We start from the raw sequence: 22,524 nt of genomic DNA, 5'->3' as shown, positions 1-22,524 counted from the left end.
AGTATGCCTTCTGACTGATTATACATAGGCTAAAATTATTGTATTTACTTATTTATTTATTTACTTATTTGAGAGAGAGAGAGAGTGAGCAAGAGAGAGCACAAGCCAGAGGGAGAGGCAGAGGGAGAAGGAGAAGCAGGCTCCCCACTGAGCAGGGAGCCTGATGTAGGGCTCAGTCCCAGGACCCTGGGACCACAACGTGAGCCAAAGGCAGATGCTTAACTGACTGAGCAACCCACGTGCCCCTATACATAGGCTAAAATTAAAGTCAATTCTTAAAAATTGAAAATGCTTGGGTTGAAGTATAATGACCTTGGGCCAACTTAGAAAGGGAATGAGGAAAAAAGGTAAGAGTAAAGGTTTCTAATTTGCTACAGGTAAGTCTTAAAGTAGAAAATTAACAAGTAAATGGCATTATTCCCTGAAAGAAGACAAGTAAACCAAAATTTGTCTCTACTTGTCCAATGATTATGGGAAAGTTGCTTCCTTTCTTCAGGCCTCATTCTCCATCCTTTTTTAAGAGTTTAATCCTTGTTTTTATGCTTGTTTAAAAAATAAATAAATAAAAAGACAAAATACAGGCTCAAAATGGTGTCACTTAGACCAAGTTCCCAAACTAACCTCCTCTAGAAATGTAGTCTTATCTGGCCAGCCAAGAATTTTTTCAAACTGTGCCAATAAGTTTGCCCCTTCGGCACTCTCTATCTCCACAAAAAAGATGAGGCAATCCATAAGATAAGACACCTTGCTTTTATCCCTAGAAAGTGGCCTTGCCTGAACCGATCCTTTTCTTTTGTTAATAACTTTCTTGCCCCTACCCTCCTTCTATAAAAACCTTGCATTTTGTAGGACTCTTCGGAGCTCCTCTCTACTTGCTAGAAGAGGTGTCGCCCCATTGATTCACGAATGATTTGAAAAAGCCAAGTAGATATTCAAATTTACATGGTTGAATTTTGTTATTTAACATGCTAGATTCATTCCTAACTCAATATTTATTGAGGACCTACTATGTGTTAAGCACTTTCTAGACACTAGTGAATACAGTAGTGAAGAAACACGGACAAAGAGTTTAGAGAGACAGACAAATAAAATATGTAAAATATCTGCCATGTTAAAGGGTAATAAATACTACGGAGAAAAATATAACAGGGAAGGGGACAGACTATACTGAGGAGGGTTGGTTTTAGTGAAGTTATATGGGAACTAGATGATGTCTAGGTTCACTTTCAGTTCAAAAATCAACGATTCTTTTCTATGTTGACCAGGCAGCGTAAAAACACACAGTGAACCTCTGAACCTGACCTCTTTAAACTCACACATTCTATCACCTTGCTCTGTGTGTCACCACTTATATTTTAGAAAAATAGGATTAAACATACATTTTTCCATACTGAGACAAAACATATGCTGTCATTTAATGAAATAAGTAATTTCCCAGTCTTGCCTTGGGAGATGAAAATAAAAAACCCTAGCAATTTCTCCTCGGACAAAGGTTCTAAAAATGTGGCATTTCTGTACACTACAGAAAGGCTTAAAATTAGCTGCTTTTTCTCCTTTTCCAATATATTTGTGGTCTGGGTTTTCTTCCTTTACTGAGGCTGAGTTAAAACAAGATGTGGTTAAGAGAAGGAAGGGAAAAATGGGCGGGGGGAATTGGAGGGAGAGATGAACCATGAGAGACTATGGACTCTGAGAAACAAACAGGGTTTTAGAGGGGAGGGGGGAGAGGGGATTGGTTAGCCGGGTGATGGGTATTAAGGAGGGCATGTACTGCATGGAGCACTGGGTGTTATACGAAAACAATGGATCGTGGATCACTACATCAAAAACTAATGATGTATTGTGTGGTGACTAACATAACATAATAAAATTAAAAAAAAAAAAAAACAAGAGGTGGTTTAACAGCTTCTCCAAAACAGAAGATTTTCCATAGGCAAGCAAAGTCATATGGATAAGCATTACTACTACAGTTATTGTAGCTACCATATTTTGTATGCCCGCTCTGTGTCAGGTACAGCACTAGCCATTTTAACATCAGGTTGAATTATATGAAACTACCATTTATGGGTCAAAATCAGCAATTTTATATAGTTTAAATACATCATCATCCATTCACTTCAAATGCCATGAGAAAGAAGTCTGTGTTGGTGGTTAACTGCACTGTGTTTCCATAGTTCATCTATTAAATTACTATCTTGGGTAAATCTTCAAGATAATACAGAATGTTTGTTTGGAGGTAAAAAGGTCTTCTCCTAAGTTGATAGTGCTATAAATGACAACTGGAAGATACTGCCTATGTATGAGAATGAGTTTGTACAAATAAATACTTAAAGTTTTTTAGTTAGGGCTTAATTTGAGGATTTGAATTATATTTTAACTATCATAATCCATAACAAAAATTTCATCAAAAGCCATGTGGCTTCATTTTGAAAAAAGTTCAATTTATTTGTTATGCCTACTGTTCTGCTTAAAAAGGCAGAATCTTTATTCCAAAATTAATATTTTTTTTCTCCACTAGAAAGAGTATAAAGCAACCCCAAATTATACTAATATCTTAAATCTGTCCATTTGGGTTGGAATTTCTATTTCTTTGGAAATGCTAATTAAAGGCATCTTTCCCAAAAGAGAACACTGCCCATAAACCAACCTATTAAGTTCACTCCAATAATTTTAAATTCATCTTTTATTTCTTTTTTTTATAACATATAATACATTATTTGTTTCAGGGGTACAGGTCTGTGATTCATCAGTCTTACACAATTCACAGTGCTCACCATAGTACCTACCCTCCCCAATGTCCATCACCCAGCCACCCCATCCCTCCCACCCCCCTCCACTCCCGCAACCCTCAGTTTGTTTCCTGAGATTAAAAGTCTCTTACGGTTTGTCTCCCTCTCCGGTTTCATCTTGTTTCATTTTTCCCTCCCTTCCCCTATGATCCTCTATCTTTTTTCTCAAATTCCTCATATCAGTGAGATCATATGATACTTGTCTTTCTCTGATTGACTTATTTCGCTTGGCATAATACCCTCTAGTTCCATCCACGTCATTGCAAATGGCAAGATTTCTTTTTTTTTTTTGATGGCTGCGTAATATTCCATTGTATATATATACCACATCTTCTTTATCCATTCACCTGTTGATGGACATCTAGGCTCTTTCCATAGTTTGGCTATTGTGGACATTGCTGCTATAAACATTGGGGTGGATGTGTCCCTTTGGATCACTACATTTGTATCTTTGGGGTAAATATCCAGTAGTGCCATTGCAGGGTTGTAGGGTAGCTCTAAATTCATGTTTTAAAATGAGATTAGACCCTAAATTTTTTTTCCTTCTGGCAGCTATTTCTTATTCAATATATAGTTCATGTCTAGAGTTCACATTGATAAGACATTAATAAAATAACTTTTAATTATTTTCTAAGTAACTGTATGTAATCTAAAGTTTCATCTAGCAGCAAAAAGCAGGCACTTTGCATGTTAGATTATTAGGAAATAGGAAAGTGTTTTCCAACATTTAAATGCCAACATAAGTCTCAGCAAAACATTAAGAGAAAAAATAACTACCTAAAGCTTTTTGAAAAAAAATTAATATAAGAAGAATATGATGATCACATTTAGAAATCAAAGAGTCTAAATAAGTAAATATATTTAAAAACCTACCAGTTCATTGCTTGTAGATGTGAGCCTTAGCTTTTCTTCAATTTCCTTTCCAATTTTCTGAACAGTTACCTGAGTCTGTTTAATTGCACACTGGGCTCTATGAAGCCTAGAAATAAAAGTTGCAGAAAAATTTAAGTGAGTTAACTATAAACTCTTAACACAGAGCAACAGACATAAATGGAACAAAATGAGGACAAACCTTCCAGGATACGCAGAACTAGTAATCAACTCAAACTGATCATTTCATAATTCCCTAGCATATTTATAATGAAATGAACAGGGATTACTATGGATCCTAAAAACACCCTTTCTATGCCTGCCTGCCTGCCCACCTCTGATATATTGAGAGTTAAAATGGCGAACTCACAGGAGTCTGGAAGACACCTTAGAAAAATAATCTGAGAGGCTCCTGGGTGGCTCACTTCGTTAAGCACCTGGCTCTTGGTTTCAGCTCAGCTCATGATCTCATGGGTCAAGGGATGAAGCCCGCAGTCAGGCTCCACACTCAGAAGGGAGTCTGCTTGAAGATTCTCTCCCTCTGCCCCTCCCCCAATGGTCTCTCTCTCAAATAGATAAATAATTTTTTTTTTTTATAGAGAAGAATCTGGTTGAATCCTATCATGTTAGAAAGGTGAAAACTGAGGCCCAGAGAAATTAAGTGGAGTGCTAAAGTCACCAGGAGAACATCACTGATAACAAGGCTGAATATTAGTTATGGCGATACACAAAGAAAAAAATGAATTAACAATAATCCTAGTTACAGCAGCAACAGCCACTTTGAAACAAGGAACACTGCAGGGCGCCTGGGTGGCTCAGTCGTTAAGCGTCTGCCTTCGGCTCAGGTCGTGATCCCAGGACCCTGGGATCGAGCCCCACATCGGGCTCCCTGCTCCGCGGGAAGCCTGCTTCTCCCTCTCCTATTCCTCCTGCTTGTGTTCCCTCTCTCGCTATGTCTCTCTCTGTCAAATAAATAAATAAAATCTTTAAAAAAAAAAAAAAATAGAAAAGATGAAATTTATTTATTTTAGAGAGAGAATGAGATAGAGAGAGAGCATGAGAAGGGGGAGGGTCAGAGGGAGAAGCAGACTCCCCGCCGAGCAGGGAGTCCGATGCGGGACTCGATCCCGGGACTCCAGGATCATGACCCGAGCCGAAGGCAGTCGCCTAACCGACTGAGCCACCCAGGCGCCCTAAAAAAAAAAAAAATTTTAAAAAAAAAAAAAAAAAAAGAAACAAGGAACACTGAAAAAATTAAGAACTATTTTTCTTTTTTGCTTTCATTATGGGTTTGTGTTTTTCTTAGTCTCTTGGTCTTCAAATATAGATTATATATTTCTTATACATACACACAAATTGTCTTTATTTTTAGATGTCATGATTTTCATATAATGAAAATGAATTTTTTAAAATATTTTTTTTTAAGATTTTTATTTATTTATTTGACAGAGAGAGAGAGACAGCAAGAGAGGGAACACAAGCAGGGGGAGCAGGAGAGGGAGAAGCAGGCTCCCCGCCGAGCAGGGAGCCTGATGCGGGACTCGATCCCAGGCCCCTGGGATCATGACCTGAGCCGAAGGTAGACGCTTAACGACTGAGCCACCCAGGCGCCCCGAAAATGAATTTCATTAGTAATCTACAAAACAACTACTAAAACTAATAAGGTCACAGGATACAAGGTCAATGTACAGAAATTTGTTATATTTCTATATATGGGTCATTGTTCCACAATCACAATTCCAATCTCAAAAGGCTTTCATTTTTTTGAAAGAAATTAAGAAGCTGATACTGTAATTTATACAGAAAAACAAAGAATCTAGAAGAGAGAAACCAAGATAAACTTTTTTTTTATAAAACTACATAATCAAAACAATATGGTACTAGCATAACTATCAAAACATAGATCAATGGAACAGAGTAAAGATTATATAAATAGAGCTACACATATATGGCCAATTGATTTTGGACAAAGGAACCTAGGTAAATTAATGGAGAAAAGAAAGTTTTCTAAACAAATGGTACTGGAACATTGGATAAATGTAGGCAAGAAAAATTAATTTCATTCCCTACCTCACAGCACATGAGATTAATTCAAGGACAGCACAGTAAACATAAACCCTAAAATCATAAAACTTGTAGAAGAAACAGAATCTCTTGAAACCTCGGGGGAGGTAAAGATTTCATAGAGAAGGCATGAAAAGCACTAACCATAAAATTAAAAATAGATAAATTGGACCTCACAAAAATAAAAAATGTCTGTTCATCTAAAGATGCCATTAAGAAAATGATAAGCAGGGGTGCCTGGGTGGCTCAGTCGTTAAGCGTCTGCCTTCGGCTCAGGTCATGATCCCAGGGTCCTGGGATCGAGCCCCGCATCGGGCTCTCTGCTCCGCGGGAAGCCTGCTTCTCCCTCTCCCACTCCCCCTGCTTGTGTTCCCTCTCTCACTATGTCTCTCTCTGTCAAATAAATAAATAAAATCTTTAAAAAAAAAAAAAAAGAAAATGATAAGCAATCCACAGACTGGGAGAAAATACTTGCAAAACATCAATCTGACAAAGGACTGTGTCTGGAGTATATGAAGAACTCTTATAAATCAGTAACAAAAAGACCACCCAATTAAAAATGGGCAAAAAAGTAAAATTCTTCACAGAGGTGACATAAGAGTGGCCAATAAGTATAACAAAAGGTACTCGACATCTTGGTCATCATGAAAATGCAAATTAAAATCATAAGGAGATACCATGTCACACCTGCTAGAATAGCTAAAATTAAAATGACAACACCTAATACTGCAAGGATGTGGAACAACTGGAACTTGTACACATTACTGGTAAAAGTGTAAAAGAGTACTATCATTTGGAAAACAGTTTTTATAAAGTTAAACATCCATCTAACCCATGACCCAGTATTTCTACTCCTAAGCATTTACTCAAGAAATATAAAAACATAGGGCGCCTGGGTGGCTCAGTTGGTTAAGCGACTGCCTTCGGCTCAGGTCATGATCCTGGAGTCCCTGGATCAAGTCCCACATCGGGCTCCCTGCTCGGCAGGGAGTCTGCTTCTCCCTCTGACCCTCCCCCCTCTCATGTGTTCTCTCTCATTCTCTCTCTCTCTCAAATAAATAAATAAAATCTTAAAAAAAAAAAAAAAGAAATATAAAAACATATGTCCACAAGAAGATCTGTAGAAGAATGTTCATAGAAACAACACAAATGTCTATCAAACAGGAGAATTAATAAACAAACTGAGGTATAATCATGAAATTCTACTCATCAATACAAAGGAAGACACATTGAATCACACAACAATATGAATGAATCTCGAAAACATTATGTTGAGTGAAAAAAGCCAGAAACAAAAAGTATACTGTATGATTCCATTTATACATAGTTCAAGAACAGGTAAAAGCAATCCATGGGGACAGAAATCAAGAGTTGCTAGTTGTCTATGTGGGGTGGGACTGACTGGCAGAAAACAGGGGGAACAAAGGGAACTCCCTGAGGTGATGGAAATGTCCTATATATCTTTATTGGGGTATGGGTACATAGTTATATGCAGAATTTAAAGTTAAGATCTATGCATTTCACTGTATGTAAATTTTACCTCAATTTTTAAAAATTACTCAATAATTATGGTGATAGTTTTCTATATTTATAACTTTAAAATACTATATTCAAAACAAAAATCAAATAAAGACCACTCACTTAAGTAAGGAAACATGAAATTTTTACTGAAAAAGTTATCAGAATTCTAATAATAATAATAGGCATTATCAACTCAGAGCAGAAATCAACAAAATAGCCTGTTACTTTAAAAGGGGGAAAATGCTGCCTGAAACTCACTGGTACTATGCAAACAACCTTGTCAAATGGTAAAGACTTTAAAAATAAAAATGATTCATGACCATAATTAATGTATGACTTCAACTATTTGGCTCTCACTGCCCCAGACGCTTTCTGATCTTACCTTAGGGGCTTAAAACACACAGACAGAGTCACATTTCCTCCAATCTTCAGTGTTATCCAAATAGACTTTCAGAGCCCCTGCTACATCAAGACAGAGCTAATAACGTCCCCCTTTCAAACCCAACAGAAGAATAAAAGTTTGATGTGTTTAGGCTTTTAAATATAACGTAGGGCATCCTGATTCCCCTGGGGGTGAGGAGGTGAAGGACTGACAAGAAAAGAAACAACTGCTTTACTTCCAAACCAGCTAGACAGTTTCAGAGGAATGTTTCTTCATTTTGCAAACTATGAAATGATACTACAAAGAAATACACATCATCTAGTCATCTGATGGCAGGTCAAATACCAACACTAACACTGCCAAGCTGAAATAAACTCATTATCATGGGTTTGAGGAGGAGGGATCAAATAGCTGTCTGATAGGTGGTACTCTGATTGGAGCAAATAGACACATCCATATTACTTAATATGCTTTGAGATAATAGTAAAATGGAAACTGGGCTTTAAAATAATGTTTTGGGGTGAGATAGTGCTGTGAATATAAAAATCTACTGAATAAAAGGTATTATGTCAAATAAATAATAAATATTGAGACCATACCAATCAAATATTAACAATTGTCTCAGTAAAGGAGAAGTTAGGAGACAATTTTTGTCTTAGTATTGATCATATCACATCTGAAATGCTGCATTCTGTTTTTAGGTGAAGAATCCCTAGAAAGGCAGTATACTTCTAGAAAGGCAGTATACTTCCTTATGGCCTGCGGGCAGAGATAATAAAGGAGAAGTAAATATAAGAAAAGACAGGTACCTATTGAGACAAACAGATACCTTATCATTGATGACTTTGTATTTCATAGGAAGGAGCATATATATATATATATTTTTTTTTTTCCTGAAGAAATTAGTAAATTATCAAAGTTTTAAGCTAGAAAAGATTCAATTACATTTGCACTTTAGAAAGATCTTTCTTCCTAAAAGATGGTAAATGGGACACAGAAGAAAGATTGTAAACAGGAAGTGTGGTTATTACAGCCTCCCTAGGAAAAGTTTGGCATCATTCTAAATTAAAATGGGAACAGGAAGGATGGTGTAGATGTGAAAAGTGATAGAGAAGGAGAAATAAAGAATAATGCCCAAAAACAAATTACCAACATCAGGAACACAAGCAAAGACATCACTAGATCTTATAGACATTTAAAAGGAATTACTGGGAAATTATGAGCAATACGCCAAAAAATTTAAAAACTTAGATGACATAGTCAAATTGCTTAAAAAATCCCAAGTTTCCAAAACAAACAAATGAATTAGAAAATCTGAATCGCCATTATCCGTTAAAGAAACTAAACTTGTAATTAAAACCATTTTCACGTAGAAAACTGTAGGTTCAGAGAGCTTCACTGGTGTTATACTAGTTTTAACAAAATCTTTCAAAGAAGAGGGAACACTTTTCAATTTGTTTTATAAGACCAGTATAATCCTCACACCAAAAACATGACAAAAACATGACAAGAAAAGACAAATATCACACATGAATATAAATGCAAAAATCATTAAGAAAATGTTAGCAAATCAAATCCAACAATGTATGAAAAGGGTAATACATATCTTGCTCAAATAGGTTTATTTGAGGAGTACAAGGTTAGTTTACCATTTGAAAATCAATAATGACAAAATAATGAAGAAAAATATGGCTATCTCAAAAGATGCCCCCCAAAAAAGCATTTGATAAAATTCAACACCTGTTAGTGATTAAAAGCAAAACAAAAAAACCTTTGACAAACTGAGGAAAAAGGAGAGCTTCCTCTGGTGAAGAATTTATTTTTAAAAAATCTACAGCTAATACAAAAGAGGGACTTATATGAAAAAATCTACATCTAATATTAAGATCAGGAGCAAGGAAAGGTGTCCACTTTCACCACTCTAATTCAACACTGTAACCCAGGTCCAAACCACTGCAATGAGGCAATTAAAAAACCGTAAATATAGGAAAGGAAGAAGCAAAAATGTCACTCACAGATGCTTTATTGCACACATAAAAATCCAAAAAATCTGTAATTAAACTATAAGTTTAGCTAGATTGCAAGATTCCAGATTAATATATAAAAACCTAATGCTATTTTTATATCATATAAACAAATAACTAGGTAACTCTAATGAAAGATGTGAAAGGCCTGTGCACTGAAAACTATAAAACATTGCTGAGAGAAATTTTAAAATCCCTAACAAATGGAGACATGTAACAATTACATGGGTTGGAAGACTCAGTGTTGTTAAGAAGTCAAGTCTCCCCTAAATGTATTTAGAGTCAAAACAATCCCAGCCAAACAACTGCAGTCTTTTTTTTTAATTGGCAAGCTGATTCTAAAGTTGATATAGAAATATAAAAGTCCTAGCCAAGAAAATGTTGAAGAAAAACAAAGTTGGAGCTTACACTACCAGATTTTATGACTTATCACAAAGCTAGGGTTTATAAAGCAGTAGTTACAGAAGCCTAAACAAAGAGATGAATGAAACAGAATTCAGATTACAGAAATAGACCCATTATATAAAATAATTTATTTTTTGATTAGGGAAAGAAAAATTTTGTCAGCAAATGACACTGAAATAACTAGATATTGACATGGGGAAAAATGAACCTTAATCTCTACACATCATACACAAAAAGTTAAACTGAAATAGATCAAAAACTAAATATAAAATCTAAAACACAGCTTCTAGAATAACATGTAGGAAAATATATTCATGACCTCATGACCTTGGGTTAAGCAAAGAGTCTCTAAACAGGAAACAAAAGGCACTGTCCATAAAATAAGAAGCTGCTGTAACATATTTTAGCAAAATTTGAAACTTCTACTTATTAAAAGGCATTATTGCAAAAATGAAAAATCAAGACAGAGAGTAGGAAAAAATGTCGTGTGTGTGTGTGTATAATCTGACAAAGGACTTGTATCTATAATACACAAAGAATTCCTACAAATCAACAATAAAAATACAAACCCAATAAATGTTATCAAAATATTTGAACAAACACTTCACAAAGGATATAAGAATGGCCAATAAACATGAAATGGTGTTTCACTATTCGTGATAGATTTAAAAATTAAAACCAAAATGATATTCCAGTACAAACCACTATAATTGCTCAAATTTACAAAACTGACAATAACCAAATGATGGCAAGGAATAGAAAAGCTGGAGCTTTCAAACATTGCTAATAGGACTATAAAATTGTGTACCTGTTGGAAAACTGTTTGGCAATTTCCAATAAATTAAATACACACCTATCATATGAGCAGGTAGTTCCACTCTGAGGTATAATAAAAGAAATAAAAGCATGTGACCACAAAAGACTTTTGTAAGGATACTCCCCAGCAGCTTTATTCAGAACAGCCAAAAAGTGGAAACTCAAACATTCATCAATAGGAAAATGCACAGAAATACCACTCAGCAATAAAATAAACTGTTGATCTATACAATAACATGGATAAATTTCAAAAACTGTATGTTGAACAAAAAAGCCAGAAACCAAAAGAGTATACCATGTGATTCCATTTATAAGAGGTTCAAGAACAGGAAAAGCTAGTAATGAAGAGGCAGTAAGAAAAGGGTTTAACTCAGCCAGGGGTGGGATTGAGGGTGTAAGAATGATTGGCAAAGGGGTATAAGGAAACTTTCTGGATAAATGAAATATATTCTATATCATGATTGAATGATGACAACATGGGTGTGTATATTTGTCCAAAATTCATCAGACTGTATACTTAAATTCTCTGCATTTTATTGTATATAAATTATACTGCAAAGAAAAAAAGGGAAAAAATGATAGCTGGTATACAGCTTGGGGAATCAGGAAAATGGTGATGTTATTTATTGAGATGGGGAATACAGAATGAGCAGTTTGAAAAGAAAATTCTACCTTCAGTTTGAGGTGCCTGTGCAATAGCCAAGAGGAAGTGTTGAATATGATTTCAATATAAGGGTCTGGAGCTTAGGAGACTGATCTTGGCTGGAGACAAAAATGTGGCAATCATTAGCACACAGATGGTTATTAACCTTATGAAAGTGAATGAGATCATTCTGGAAGACTGTGAGAATGAAAGAGAACAGAGCCTAGAACAGAATCCTGAGGAACATCAATATTTAAAGGATTAGAAAAAAAAATTAAAAGCTGCAAAAAATTCTGACCCAGAATATTCAGAGAAATAGAAGGACAGCTGGGAGAGTTGGTGTTACAGCAGTCAAAGGAACAGAACATCTCAAGACAGAATGATCACTGTCCTAACATCAAGTAACCTAAATCTACAGATTTAGCAACAAGAACTTGATTAAAGCTGTTTTGAATCTGTTCACCTTTCTCCAAGTCCACTCCCACCATCAACTTTCATCTAGCTAATAGCCTCCTGACTGGTTTCTCAGTTTCTACTCTTGTTCTTCTCAATTCCACTCTCTCCTTTGTACCAAAGGTAACCCTGTCATTTGGTCAGTATTAGTTGTAGCTTATCTGCCCAAAGAGTCTCCAGAACGCCTGCCTTATCGAGCTATATCCATAGTCTGATATCACCTACATCATCATGCATGTTACAACCTGTCAACAATCTTGTGAGTGAAAGACGAGAAACAGGATATAAAGACTGAAGACTTTGCCTCAACTAGCAATAAGGTCCATCCAGTACTCCATGTTTCTCTTCTCACAGACTAACAGAGATAAACCAGTTCTCATTTACATTGTAATTACAGATGCTTTGATACATATCTATGATTAATTCCCTTGGAGACAACTAGAAATATTACAATCTACAAACCTGTAACTTAAAAGATTAGTGCTGTCTAATGCAGCTATACCTGACCACTTTTCCTTTCTTCATCTCTACAGACACAAAACGTTTTAGATATTCTAGGTTCTCTAACAGCTAGTGTTTGTCTATATAGTTCCTATCATTATGTAATACACCTAGAGAGAGTTAACATATATGTACTTCTACTACTTCTAGTCATGTTTATCACACCTTCCATCAGTGATAAAGATCTAGACACCATGATAGTCATGAATCACCACAGTGCTCTGGAAGTGTTAACTGGCAGCAATATCACATTACACTAGTCTTTTCCCTCCCTCTCCTCTCTCCTATTCAGTACCTAAATCTGTTGATTCTTCTTCCCCAATGCTCTTATCTCCATCATTTCCTTTTCATTATTCCCACTACAAGCACCCCAGCTTGCAATTAAAAAAAGGGCTCCTGGGTGGCTCAGCTGGTTAAGCGTCCGACTCTAGATCTCAGCTAGCTCGGATCTTGATCTCAGGGTCTTTAGCTCAGGCCCTGCATTGGGCTCCACGCTGGGCGGAGTCTACTTTAAAAAAAAAAAAAGGCCTCCCTCCCTCTTTCTAATCTCTGCCCTCCTCAATCCATTTGGAACACTGCCATGAGAATATTCTTCCCCAAACACACATTTTAATGGTGTACTATAAAAAAATCAAAACAATGAAATGGAGTCCAGGAGACCTTCCAACTCTCTAGTGTATCAAACACTAGGCTGACTACAGGCACATTAGAGCTCTTTACACAGAAAAACCAGGGCCATATGATCACAAATTCTAAAATTCTATGATTAGATGTTATTCTTTGCTTGAAAACATTCCATATTATGGAATATATAATGTGGCTATTTACATACAGATTAAAACTCAACTGTTTTAGCCTGGAAATTCAAAGTCAAATAAAATCTAGCTCAGGCACAATATTTAATATTTATTAAAACCCTGGGGCCAAAATGAACATCTGGCACATAGTACATATTTATATATTTAATAAATAATTGAATGAATAAACATTTATTTAGTGCTTACTATGTTGCCAGGCACTGGGCTAAAAACCTGAAATGTAAAATTCCATTTAACCTTCATAACAATCCATAAACATACATTATCATTCTCATTCTACACGTAAGAAGCTAGTAAGTGCCAGAATCAGAATTCAAAACCACGTTTGTCTAAGTCCAAAGCCCATGGGTTTTCACTGTTACCTATCTTCTACCCACAAACCTATCATTCCTAAACTAATCTTTTTTTTTTTTTATTCCTAAACTAATCTTGCCATCATCTCCCCAACAAACCTCAATATCAGTAATACTTTACATGTTAAATGAATGTTTAGTTTCCAAAGTGCTTTTTTTCTCAGATATATTGTTTGGCTGAACCTTCCAAATACCCAGGTCCCAGTTTAAGGCTCCTACCATACCAGGTTGTTGTGTACTTTTTCTACCACCTACTCACAATAGCCCTCATACCTGATCTAACTCTGCTACTGCTTTCTACCCTACTATCTTTGCAGTAGGCAGAATTCTAAGATGCCCCCAAGATTCCCACCCCCTGGTATACTTGCCCTGTATAATCCCCTCCTCTTGCAAGTTAGCAGGACTTGTGAATATGAAAGGACATTACTCCCAAGATTATGCTACTTTATAAGGTGAAGGTATTTGGAGGATATAATTAAAGTCCTAAATCCACTGACTTTGAGTTAATCAAAAGGGAGATAATCTGATACTATAGACTGAATTTTGTCCACATAAAATTTATATGTTGAAGCCCTAACCCCCAAAGTGACAGTATTTGGGGACTGGGCTTTTAGGAGGTAATTAAGGTTAACAGTGAGGTCGTAAGGGAGGGATCCAAATCTGATGGAATGAGTAGCTTTGCAAGAAGAGAAAGATATCTGTCTCCTTCCTTCCTCCCAGTACAGAACAGACCCAGAAATTCCTCTAGAAGAGGAAAAACTCAGGTAAAAGTCCAGGAATATTTAGTAGTTAATATTTGGTAAGGCTATACCCTTATCTGAGTTGTGGTCTTCTTCATTAACCCTGGAAGCATGGCTCTATCTAGAGTTCAGATCATGTTGTAATAATCTGCTTACTGTCTTTCCCTCCAGCACTGGATTCCATACGCCTTGAAAACACAGACCTATATCTTATTAGTGTTTGTTGCTCCTCATATGAGCTTCGTCATAGTACCTGCTACAGACCTTCAATACATATTACTTCTCTTCCTTCCCTCAGGAATAGGGAGGAGCCCAAAAGCACAGCAGACACTTAAACCCTCAAAGCATAGTAGACACTCAATAAGTAACAGATGACTATTTTAAGATTTCTTCTGATTCTGTTTCTCCTAGATTGTATGAAATGTTGACTGATAAATTTACTCATGTTTTCTTCTAAGTGTACCAAGCATAGAAAAACTCCTGGAAAACTACCTTGAGAATACTTTTTTAAAGTTTGTAAATCACATATTATTAGAATACAAATTTCTAATTGTCAAATTCCCTTTTAAAGAATGATTTTTATAAAGGAACCTAGGAATTCAGATATGTCTGCCTGGAACAAAGGTCTATCATTTCTCATTCTAGATATTAAATGCCTATCAACATAGTCTGAATTTTTCTAGCAGTCACATTCCACTGATTATTAACACTGATCTGACTACTGACTTAAGGTTCTACATCTTTTTTTGCTCAGGCTGTGCCCATATGTCATGCCTTCCTCTTCTCATACAGTTGGTTTTGGGACTCAAGTATAAGGCTATATCCTTATCCCAATTAAATTTCACCTTGGAATTTAAGATGGGCTGAATATATATAGTCTACTTTCCAGCCCTCAGATATCTTATATACTGACTCTGTTACACAATGCAATCACCATTTCTATAAGCTCCACATTAACATTGCATTAGCTTTCTAAATTTTTAACTTTGCATATGTTTTCTTTATCTTCGTTCAAATGCTTAGATTGTAATATCATAAAGGGAAGTACATCTCCCTAGTTCACCATTATATCCCCAGCATACTGCACAGTTCCCAACATGTAGTACTCAATGAACATTTGGCAAGTAAATAACTGAATGAATGGACATGCTGATCAAGACTAGATCAAAAACAGAGCCCTATATCATGCCATTAGAAATTTCCCTCTAGACTGATAATAAGTGGTTACAAATCTCCCTATTTGTACTATCATCTAGCTTATACTTCTTCACTTTGCTCCTAAAGGTTTCATTACAGATTGTCACACACCTTGCTAGAGTTATTGTCTGGATCTACAAATCTAATTATCCTTTCAAAATGGAAACATAGTCTGAGATAACTTGTTCTTGTGAATTGTTCACTAAAGGGGAAAGGATTTAAGCTTCAATTTGAAGGAAAGGTAGGTAGGACAACTGTATGCAAGAGAATAGCCATTTCGAGTATTGGGAATAGCTTTTCAAAATCATTAAAGGAGCAGAGTGCATTGCATATTCAGAACAGGAAGTGGGTGGTGTGCTAAAGCAAAGAGTAAATGAGAGCAATGTCATGAGAGGTAGTCTGGGAAGGTTAATCAGAGCCAAATTACTGTGGACTTTAAATGCCTGAGAAATCTTTTGCATTTCCACAGCACCTACAGCAGTTTTGGACACATGGGAATCACTCAAATACTTGTTGATGGGTTTATTAAATATGATAGCTTCCCAAAAGACCAGAAATCTACCCTAAAGCCTACTTCTACATTCCTCCGTCTAGACCATACACATAGTTGAGAACACATCGTCTCATGGCAATGGCATCAAATAAGACAGAACACTATTACTACTTATGAAATTAACACTCTCATGGAAAAGTAAATGGTAGCATGGTGGGTGGGAAAGTTCTACTGAGGAGAGTTAGGTGGTGTGAAAGCATGTGATAATGAGTGTGTCAGGTCTAACTAAGATGTATCCTCAAAAACAAACAACACTGATGAAGCAACAGTTACAGAACAATAATCAACTCTTCAGATTTCTAATTTACGTCTTGAATAACTCATTTCAGGCAAGAAGAACCACATTTGGCATAAAAGCAGGCCTAAATCATTCCCAGATTTTTTCATGATACCATCCATGTGCTAAAATGCAAGTTTAATTTAAAATATATTCGTTGTACAATAAACATACTTGAGGAAGTACATACAAAAGTACCTCAGAATTAGAAACAAGAAAGGAGACAAACTACACTAAGGGCAAGATTTTAAAAATTAAAAGGAATACTATATACAACTTTATGCCAATAAACTAAAAAACCCAGCAAAAGTAAATGATTTTCTAGAAAACTATAAATTACCAAGTTGCCTCAACAAGAGGTTGAAACCTGAATAGATGAATAACCACAAAGAAATTGGAAAGGTAACCAAAAGGAGGTGCAGGGTTCGTAGGCCCTGATGGGTTTATGGGTGAGAACTAGCACCTAAATCTAAATTATATAAACTGTTTCAAATCATGCGAAAATACAGAGAGCCTCTCAATTCATTTTAGGCTGTGGTAGCTCTTACTAGTTTTGATTTGGATAAGAAGAACATACAAAAAATAAAGCTATATGCCTGCCTCATTCATAAAGAATTGCAAAATACTAAATAAAACATTAGCAAATCTAACCTAAATCTAACCTATTTAAAAAATATATCATAAGCAAACAAAATTTATCCCATGATTATACAGAAGGTTTAATATCAAGTCTGTGTAGTTGCTATATTAACAGAAGAAAAATTAGACTTGTTACTGAGTAAAATCCTTAGTTATACTAGGCACAGAAACATTCTTTTAAGACTTTATTTATTTGAGAGAGAGAGAAAAAGAGAGAGCACATGCACTTGCACGAGTGCGGGGAGGGGCAGAGGGATAAGGAGAGAGAAAATCTCAAGCAGGCTCCGTGCTGAGTGCAGAGCCCAATGCGGGGCTTGATCCTGTGACTCTGAGATCATGATCTGAGCAAAATCAGGAGTTGGACACTTAACCGACTAAGCCACCCAGGTGCCCCTGAAATAGTCTTACTTGATAAAAGGAACCTATCAGAAAAATCTAACATACATGATACTCAATGGTCAACTGTCAGAATATGAAGGATATCCTCTGTGGCAAATTAAATTTTCTGTGTATGACCACAAAAATACCTCCCACCCTACCTGGTTTTCTGCAATGTTGTCTTAATATTTCTCCACCAAGAGGTGGAATGTATTTCTCTATTCCTTGAATCTAGGCAGGCCCTATGACAAATACAGTATGGCAGAAGTAACCCTGTGCTAGTTCTAGGCATAGCCCTTAATTGGCCTACAAACTTCGACTTCCTCTCTCTCAACACTTATCCTAGGAGAAACCAGCTTCCAAGTAAGGCATCTGACTACCCTGAGAATGCCATATGTGAGGAAGCCCAAGCTGGCCGTGTGGAGAAGTTGCTTAAAGTTAAAGACAGAGATAGAGCTGGCCACTCTCCACTGTTCCAGCCATCCCAGCTAAGGCACCAAACATGTCAGTGAAGAAATATGCATATGTCCAACCCTTCAGATGACCCCACCCACTGTTGCCATTTGACTGCAACTGCCCCACGTAAAAACCACCCAGGCTATGCTCAAGTCATCCCAGAGAACTGTGAGGATCTGAGGATAATAAATTGTCTTAAACTACTAAGTTTGGGGATGATTTGATATGTTATGATAGAATACTCATTGTGGAAGACTTAGTCAATTGTAGTAAGTTATAAGAAATAAGAGGTATACACTTAGAAAATAAGAGACAAAACTGTAACCATTTGCAAAAGATATAATTACCTACATAATATACCCAAGAGAGTCAGTTAAAAACTATTAAAAGACTTCAGTAAAGTAACCATATTCAAGACCAGGATGCATAATCTAGAATGCCTCTTCCATTAACTTTATATGATATACCAAACAGACTAATTGTTTCAATTGGTGAAACCATGGTACCAATGCGGTAAAAAATATATTTGCACCAATGCACTGTTTGGCTTTGCTTGGCTCACAGTCATAGATCTTGCATCTTTAACCCTGGTTAACTAGCTTATAAATTTTAATCTTTGATCATGAGAAAGATGGGGCAAGAGGAATGTAGTTGAACTAGTATATATTCATTCTGAATATACTGATTAAATCTCATCACTCTCAGGCCACTTTAAAAATAATCCACTGCCGGGCACCTGGGTGGCTCAGTCAGTTAAGCGTCTGCCTTCGGCTTGGGTCATGATCCCCGTCCTGGGATCGAGTCCCACATTGGGCTCCCTGCTCAGCAGGGAGTCTGCTTCTCCCTCTCCCTCTGCCTGCCACTCTCCCTGCTTGTGCTCTCTCTCTCTCTCTCTGACAAATAAATAAATAAAATCTTTAAAAAAAAACAATAATCCACTGCCTCCATACAGCCTCTCCCACAAAATTAACACTTCTCAATGTGAATTTCACTCTGTTCTGCCATTTGTATAATTTCAAGATGATTCTTCTGCTCCTGTATAATCTTCCTAGTCTATTTATCTCCTTCTCTATTCTTACTGTATGGTCTTATACCTCTTTACAGACCCTCAAAACTCTTCTAATCAAAGAGCTTTCTTTATTCCTTCCCTTTGAAGACTTCAGAAAAATCACACCGGCTTCTTCTTTCCTAAGTCTGTTTTAATGCTCACGAAAATAAGGATACTAAGTATCTTATATATTCTTTCATTCAAATCCCATATGTACCACAAAGTTTAGCACTTGATTATGTTTGTCTTGACACTAATTTTTCCAAGTACTAAATCTTATTCAACTAGATAGACAGTAAGCCTCTTGTCTTCTTCTCTTGTGTTCTCTCCCCCACTGTATCTAACAAAGGGTTGTACACTTTGCAAGTGTTTCATATATACTATATGGTTTTTAAAATCAATTTTGAAATTGTAATTTAAACAATATCCTTCAACTAATTGGCTTTCATGAGAATGGTATTTAAAAGGAAATTGTTAAGCTTGATTAAATCTTTTTTAAAACTGAGGTATAACTGACATAACATTATATTAGTTTTAGGTGTACAACATAATGATTTGATATTTGCATATACTGCAGAAAGATTACCACAATAAGTCCATTTGTTTTCACTATTCTGATCTTTTATGATCAAGCCTTACCCCCCCCCATCTCCTTTTGAGAAATTACATGGGTACAGACAGAGGCCACATTTTCTAGGATTCTGAATTTTCAGGCTTGTGGTCATCAGATAGAACAATGCAAGGGTTCATAATGACTTTCCACTTGGTTCTGAGGTTCTAGCAATGTGAAATTCTCGTGGACTATGACTTTTAGTGTAAAATGGAAGATTTTTAGATTACTCAATGGTGGAAAATGACATTTCCTTAATTTTAATGTTAACTCTGGACCAAAAAAACCAATATCAGGTTGGAGGGAGGAGATGACAGATGCAGTGATAGTAATGAGTAACTTTTAAAGGAGGCTTTATTGAAGAGATGACACATTTAAGGTTTTGTTTTTTTGTTTTATTTTGTTTTTTTTAGGTCTTGTCAGATGTTCCCAGAGAAGTTCTAATTTTCAGGGAAACTAACAATAAAGATATGGAAAGTATATACAACAACAACAGCAAAAATCTGAACAGAAAGAGTTGGTTTCCATCATATTCTTGGGTATACACAGATAACAAAAGTAAAGTGAGAAAAGCATTTTTATGGAGTTTACTCCTGAAAATAAATCCATGAATGATGTTTTCTTCATTGAGCAAAACTTCCTACAAAAAAAATGTCAGCTGAATTAAAATGTATGCCTGATGACATAGCTGAAAACTTTTGGTGCAAACTCATTTTGTTAAATGAATGGTAACAAACAGTTCAGACTGACAGACAATCCAGAGACTACCCAATAATTCATTATCAGGGTATTCATCAGAATCACCTGAGCTGCCTTTTTTTTTTTTTTAAGATTTTATTTATTTGAGAGAGAGAGAATGAGAGAGAGAGAGAGAGAGCACATGAGGGGGGAGGGTCAGAGGGAGAAGCAGACTCCCTGCCGAGCAGGGAGCCCGATGCGGGACTCGATCCCGGGACTCCAGGATCATGACCTGAGCAGAAGGCAGTCGCTTAACCAACTGAGCCACCCAGGCTCCCGTGAGCTGCTTTTTTTAAAAATAATACCTAATAAATCATTCTTGAAGCCTCTTGATCAGAATCTACAATAATTAAAATGGTAATTATCTATAAGAATGAAAAAATATATCATAAAGTCATGATTTTTTAAGGCACAATTTTTATAATTAATGAATATTGTCCATTTATGGAAATACAATAGACAATCTGATACACTTGGATCTTATTAATATAATGTGTAGCACAGTGTACTAGTGAAGAGAATAGGCTGTGGTGCCAGTGGTGGTTCAAATCCCAGTTCTGTTGTTTAGTAACTATGTGACCTTGTGCAGGTTACTTAACCTTCTGTGCCTCATCTGGAAAATGATGATAAAAATGGTACATTCTTCAAAGGTTTATTCTGAGGATTAAAGACTTATAAAGCATCTATGATTTTATCATTTGAAAAGTACTGAAATATTAGCTATGATCCTAATTATTATTATCCTCTTAAAGCTTATACACTTATTCCAGCAAGAATGCCACTGTCCAAAGCACTCTTGGGAGTTGCCTACAAAACTTGTACAGTCTCTGAATATCTTCAACAATGGCAAATCTCTATCTTTGCTGGAGGACTTGATATTTTAGGAATCATCAAAAGTAATCTAGGCCAAATTTCTGTGAATCAGATGGGCAAGCAGGCTGGATAATGACCTTTTAAGTGAAAAGTAAAACATGATGATATAATAAAGCAATTTTTAAAACTGTTGTTAGTTCCGGAAATAATTAGGTAATTGACTCATTGTCGGTTAAGGTCCTCTTTGTAGTCAAAGGACTATGATAATGTTAGTATTAAGAGTTATTTTAGAGGTCTTTTAAATCAATGTTCTCATTTTAAATATGAAAATGAAACCCCAGTTAGTGTAAGTGACTTGCCCCAAAATCTCAGTCAGGCTACACCAGTCAGAAAGCCAAGACCAAAGCCCAAGATTCTGGTTCACTTCTTCCTCTACACCACACTGCCTTGTTGTCCTCTTGGTCACATCTGCATGCTACATCTATACTCAGACAAACGGTCTTATTGCTGGTATCAGAAAGTAAAAAAGTTGCTTCCAGAAACTGAAAGGTTTTCATAGAACCTCCAATTGCCAATACATGTGATTAACTTTGCTCATTTTGGATTTTAGTATAATGTTTCAGAATTGCCTTAACAAATTTCTCCATTTGGCCCATTATCTGAAGAAAATGAGCAAATACAGAACTCCTTCTAGATTGGCAGTTCTGTTGCAGTTTTAATTGGACATAAATCAAAGTTACTGCAGTGTCTCCAAAGACATGCTTCTACCAGCATATTACCACTTATAACTCTTGAAGTCTGTTCCAAAAAAATAAATGAGCACAACTCTCCTTTTTCCTCCCTCTTCAACCCATTGGACCTGTAGTTTATTACCAGTCTCACACACTCATAAATGCCTCGCCTCACAAGTCTTTTAGTCACTGATAAGCAAAAACCAATCTGAATAGGGTGAGATTTTACAGTCTTATAGTGTTTAGACTATATATTCATGAAGCCTCCTGAATTCTACAGAGTATGCATGTGTGTATGTATGTCTGCATATATGTATGTATACAGATATATGTATGTTTTTATGGCTGAATATGTATGTGTACAGGATTATATAAGGACACTTTGCTACAGTAAAAAGATACTCAACTGGAAACCAAAAGATCTGGTTCAAACTCAGTTCTACCAATTTAAGAGCTGTGATTTAGAGGATATTCTATTAACCTCTCTAAGCAGCTCTAAGCTCTGAGTTCTCTGTGGAAAAGGATGATATCCTACTCATCTTTTAAATCCCCATTCTACTGTGTTTGGCCCATAGTAGGCTTTCCATAAATTTGTTTCAGTTCAAATTTGAATGGGAACAAAGGGAAACAGAGAAAACGACACGGGTAGAAAGGTAAGGTCCACATCTTCCACAAGAAAGGAGTGTAAAGTCTTTTTTTTTTTTT

The 22,524-nt window shown here is 36.1% G+C and overlaps 1 protein-coding gene across 2 annotated transcripts in view; it reads right to left on the bottom strand.

Moving 5' to 3' along the window:
• The window catches only part of UVRAG (UV radiation resistance associated), a 320,861-nt gene that overhangs the window by 173,039 nt on the left and 125,298 nt on the right, over window positions 1-22,524 (bottom strand). For both annotated transcript variants that reach the window (XM_032427162.1, XM_032427163.1), the window contains one exon: window positions 3,663-3,768. In XM_032427162.1, the coding sequence (XP_032283053.1) occupies window positions 3,663-3,768 (106 nt within the window). The remainder of the gene's footprint in view (window positions 1-3,662; window positions 3,769-22,524) is intronic.

The sequence above is a fragment of the Phoca vitulina genome, unplaced genomic scaffold, assembly GCF_004348235.1.
Source record: "Phoca vitulina isolate PV1807 unplaced genomic scaffold, GSC_HSeal_1.0 scaffold36, whole genome shotgun sequence".
In the NCBI taxonomy this organism is placed as follows: Eukaryota; Metazoa; Chordata; class Mammalia; order Carnivora; family Phocidae; genus Phoca; species Phoca vitulina.
Note: the sequence above shows the minus strand (reverse complement) of the source record. Positions and strands in the feature narration are given on the sequence as shown.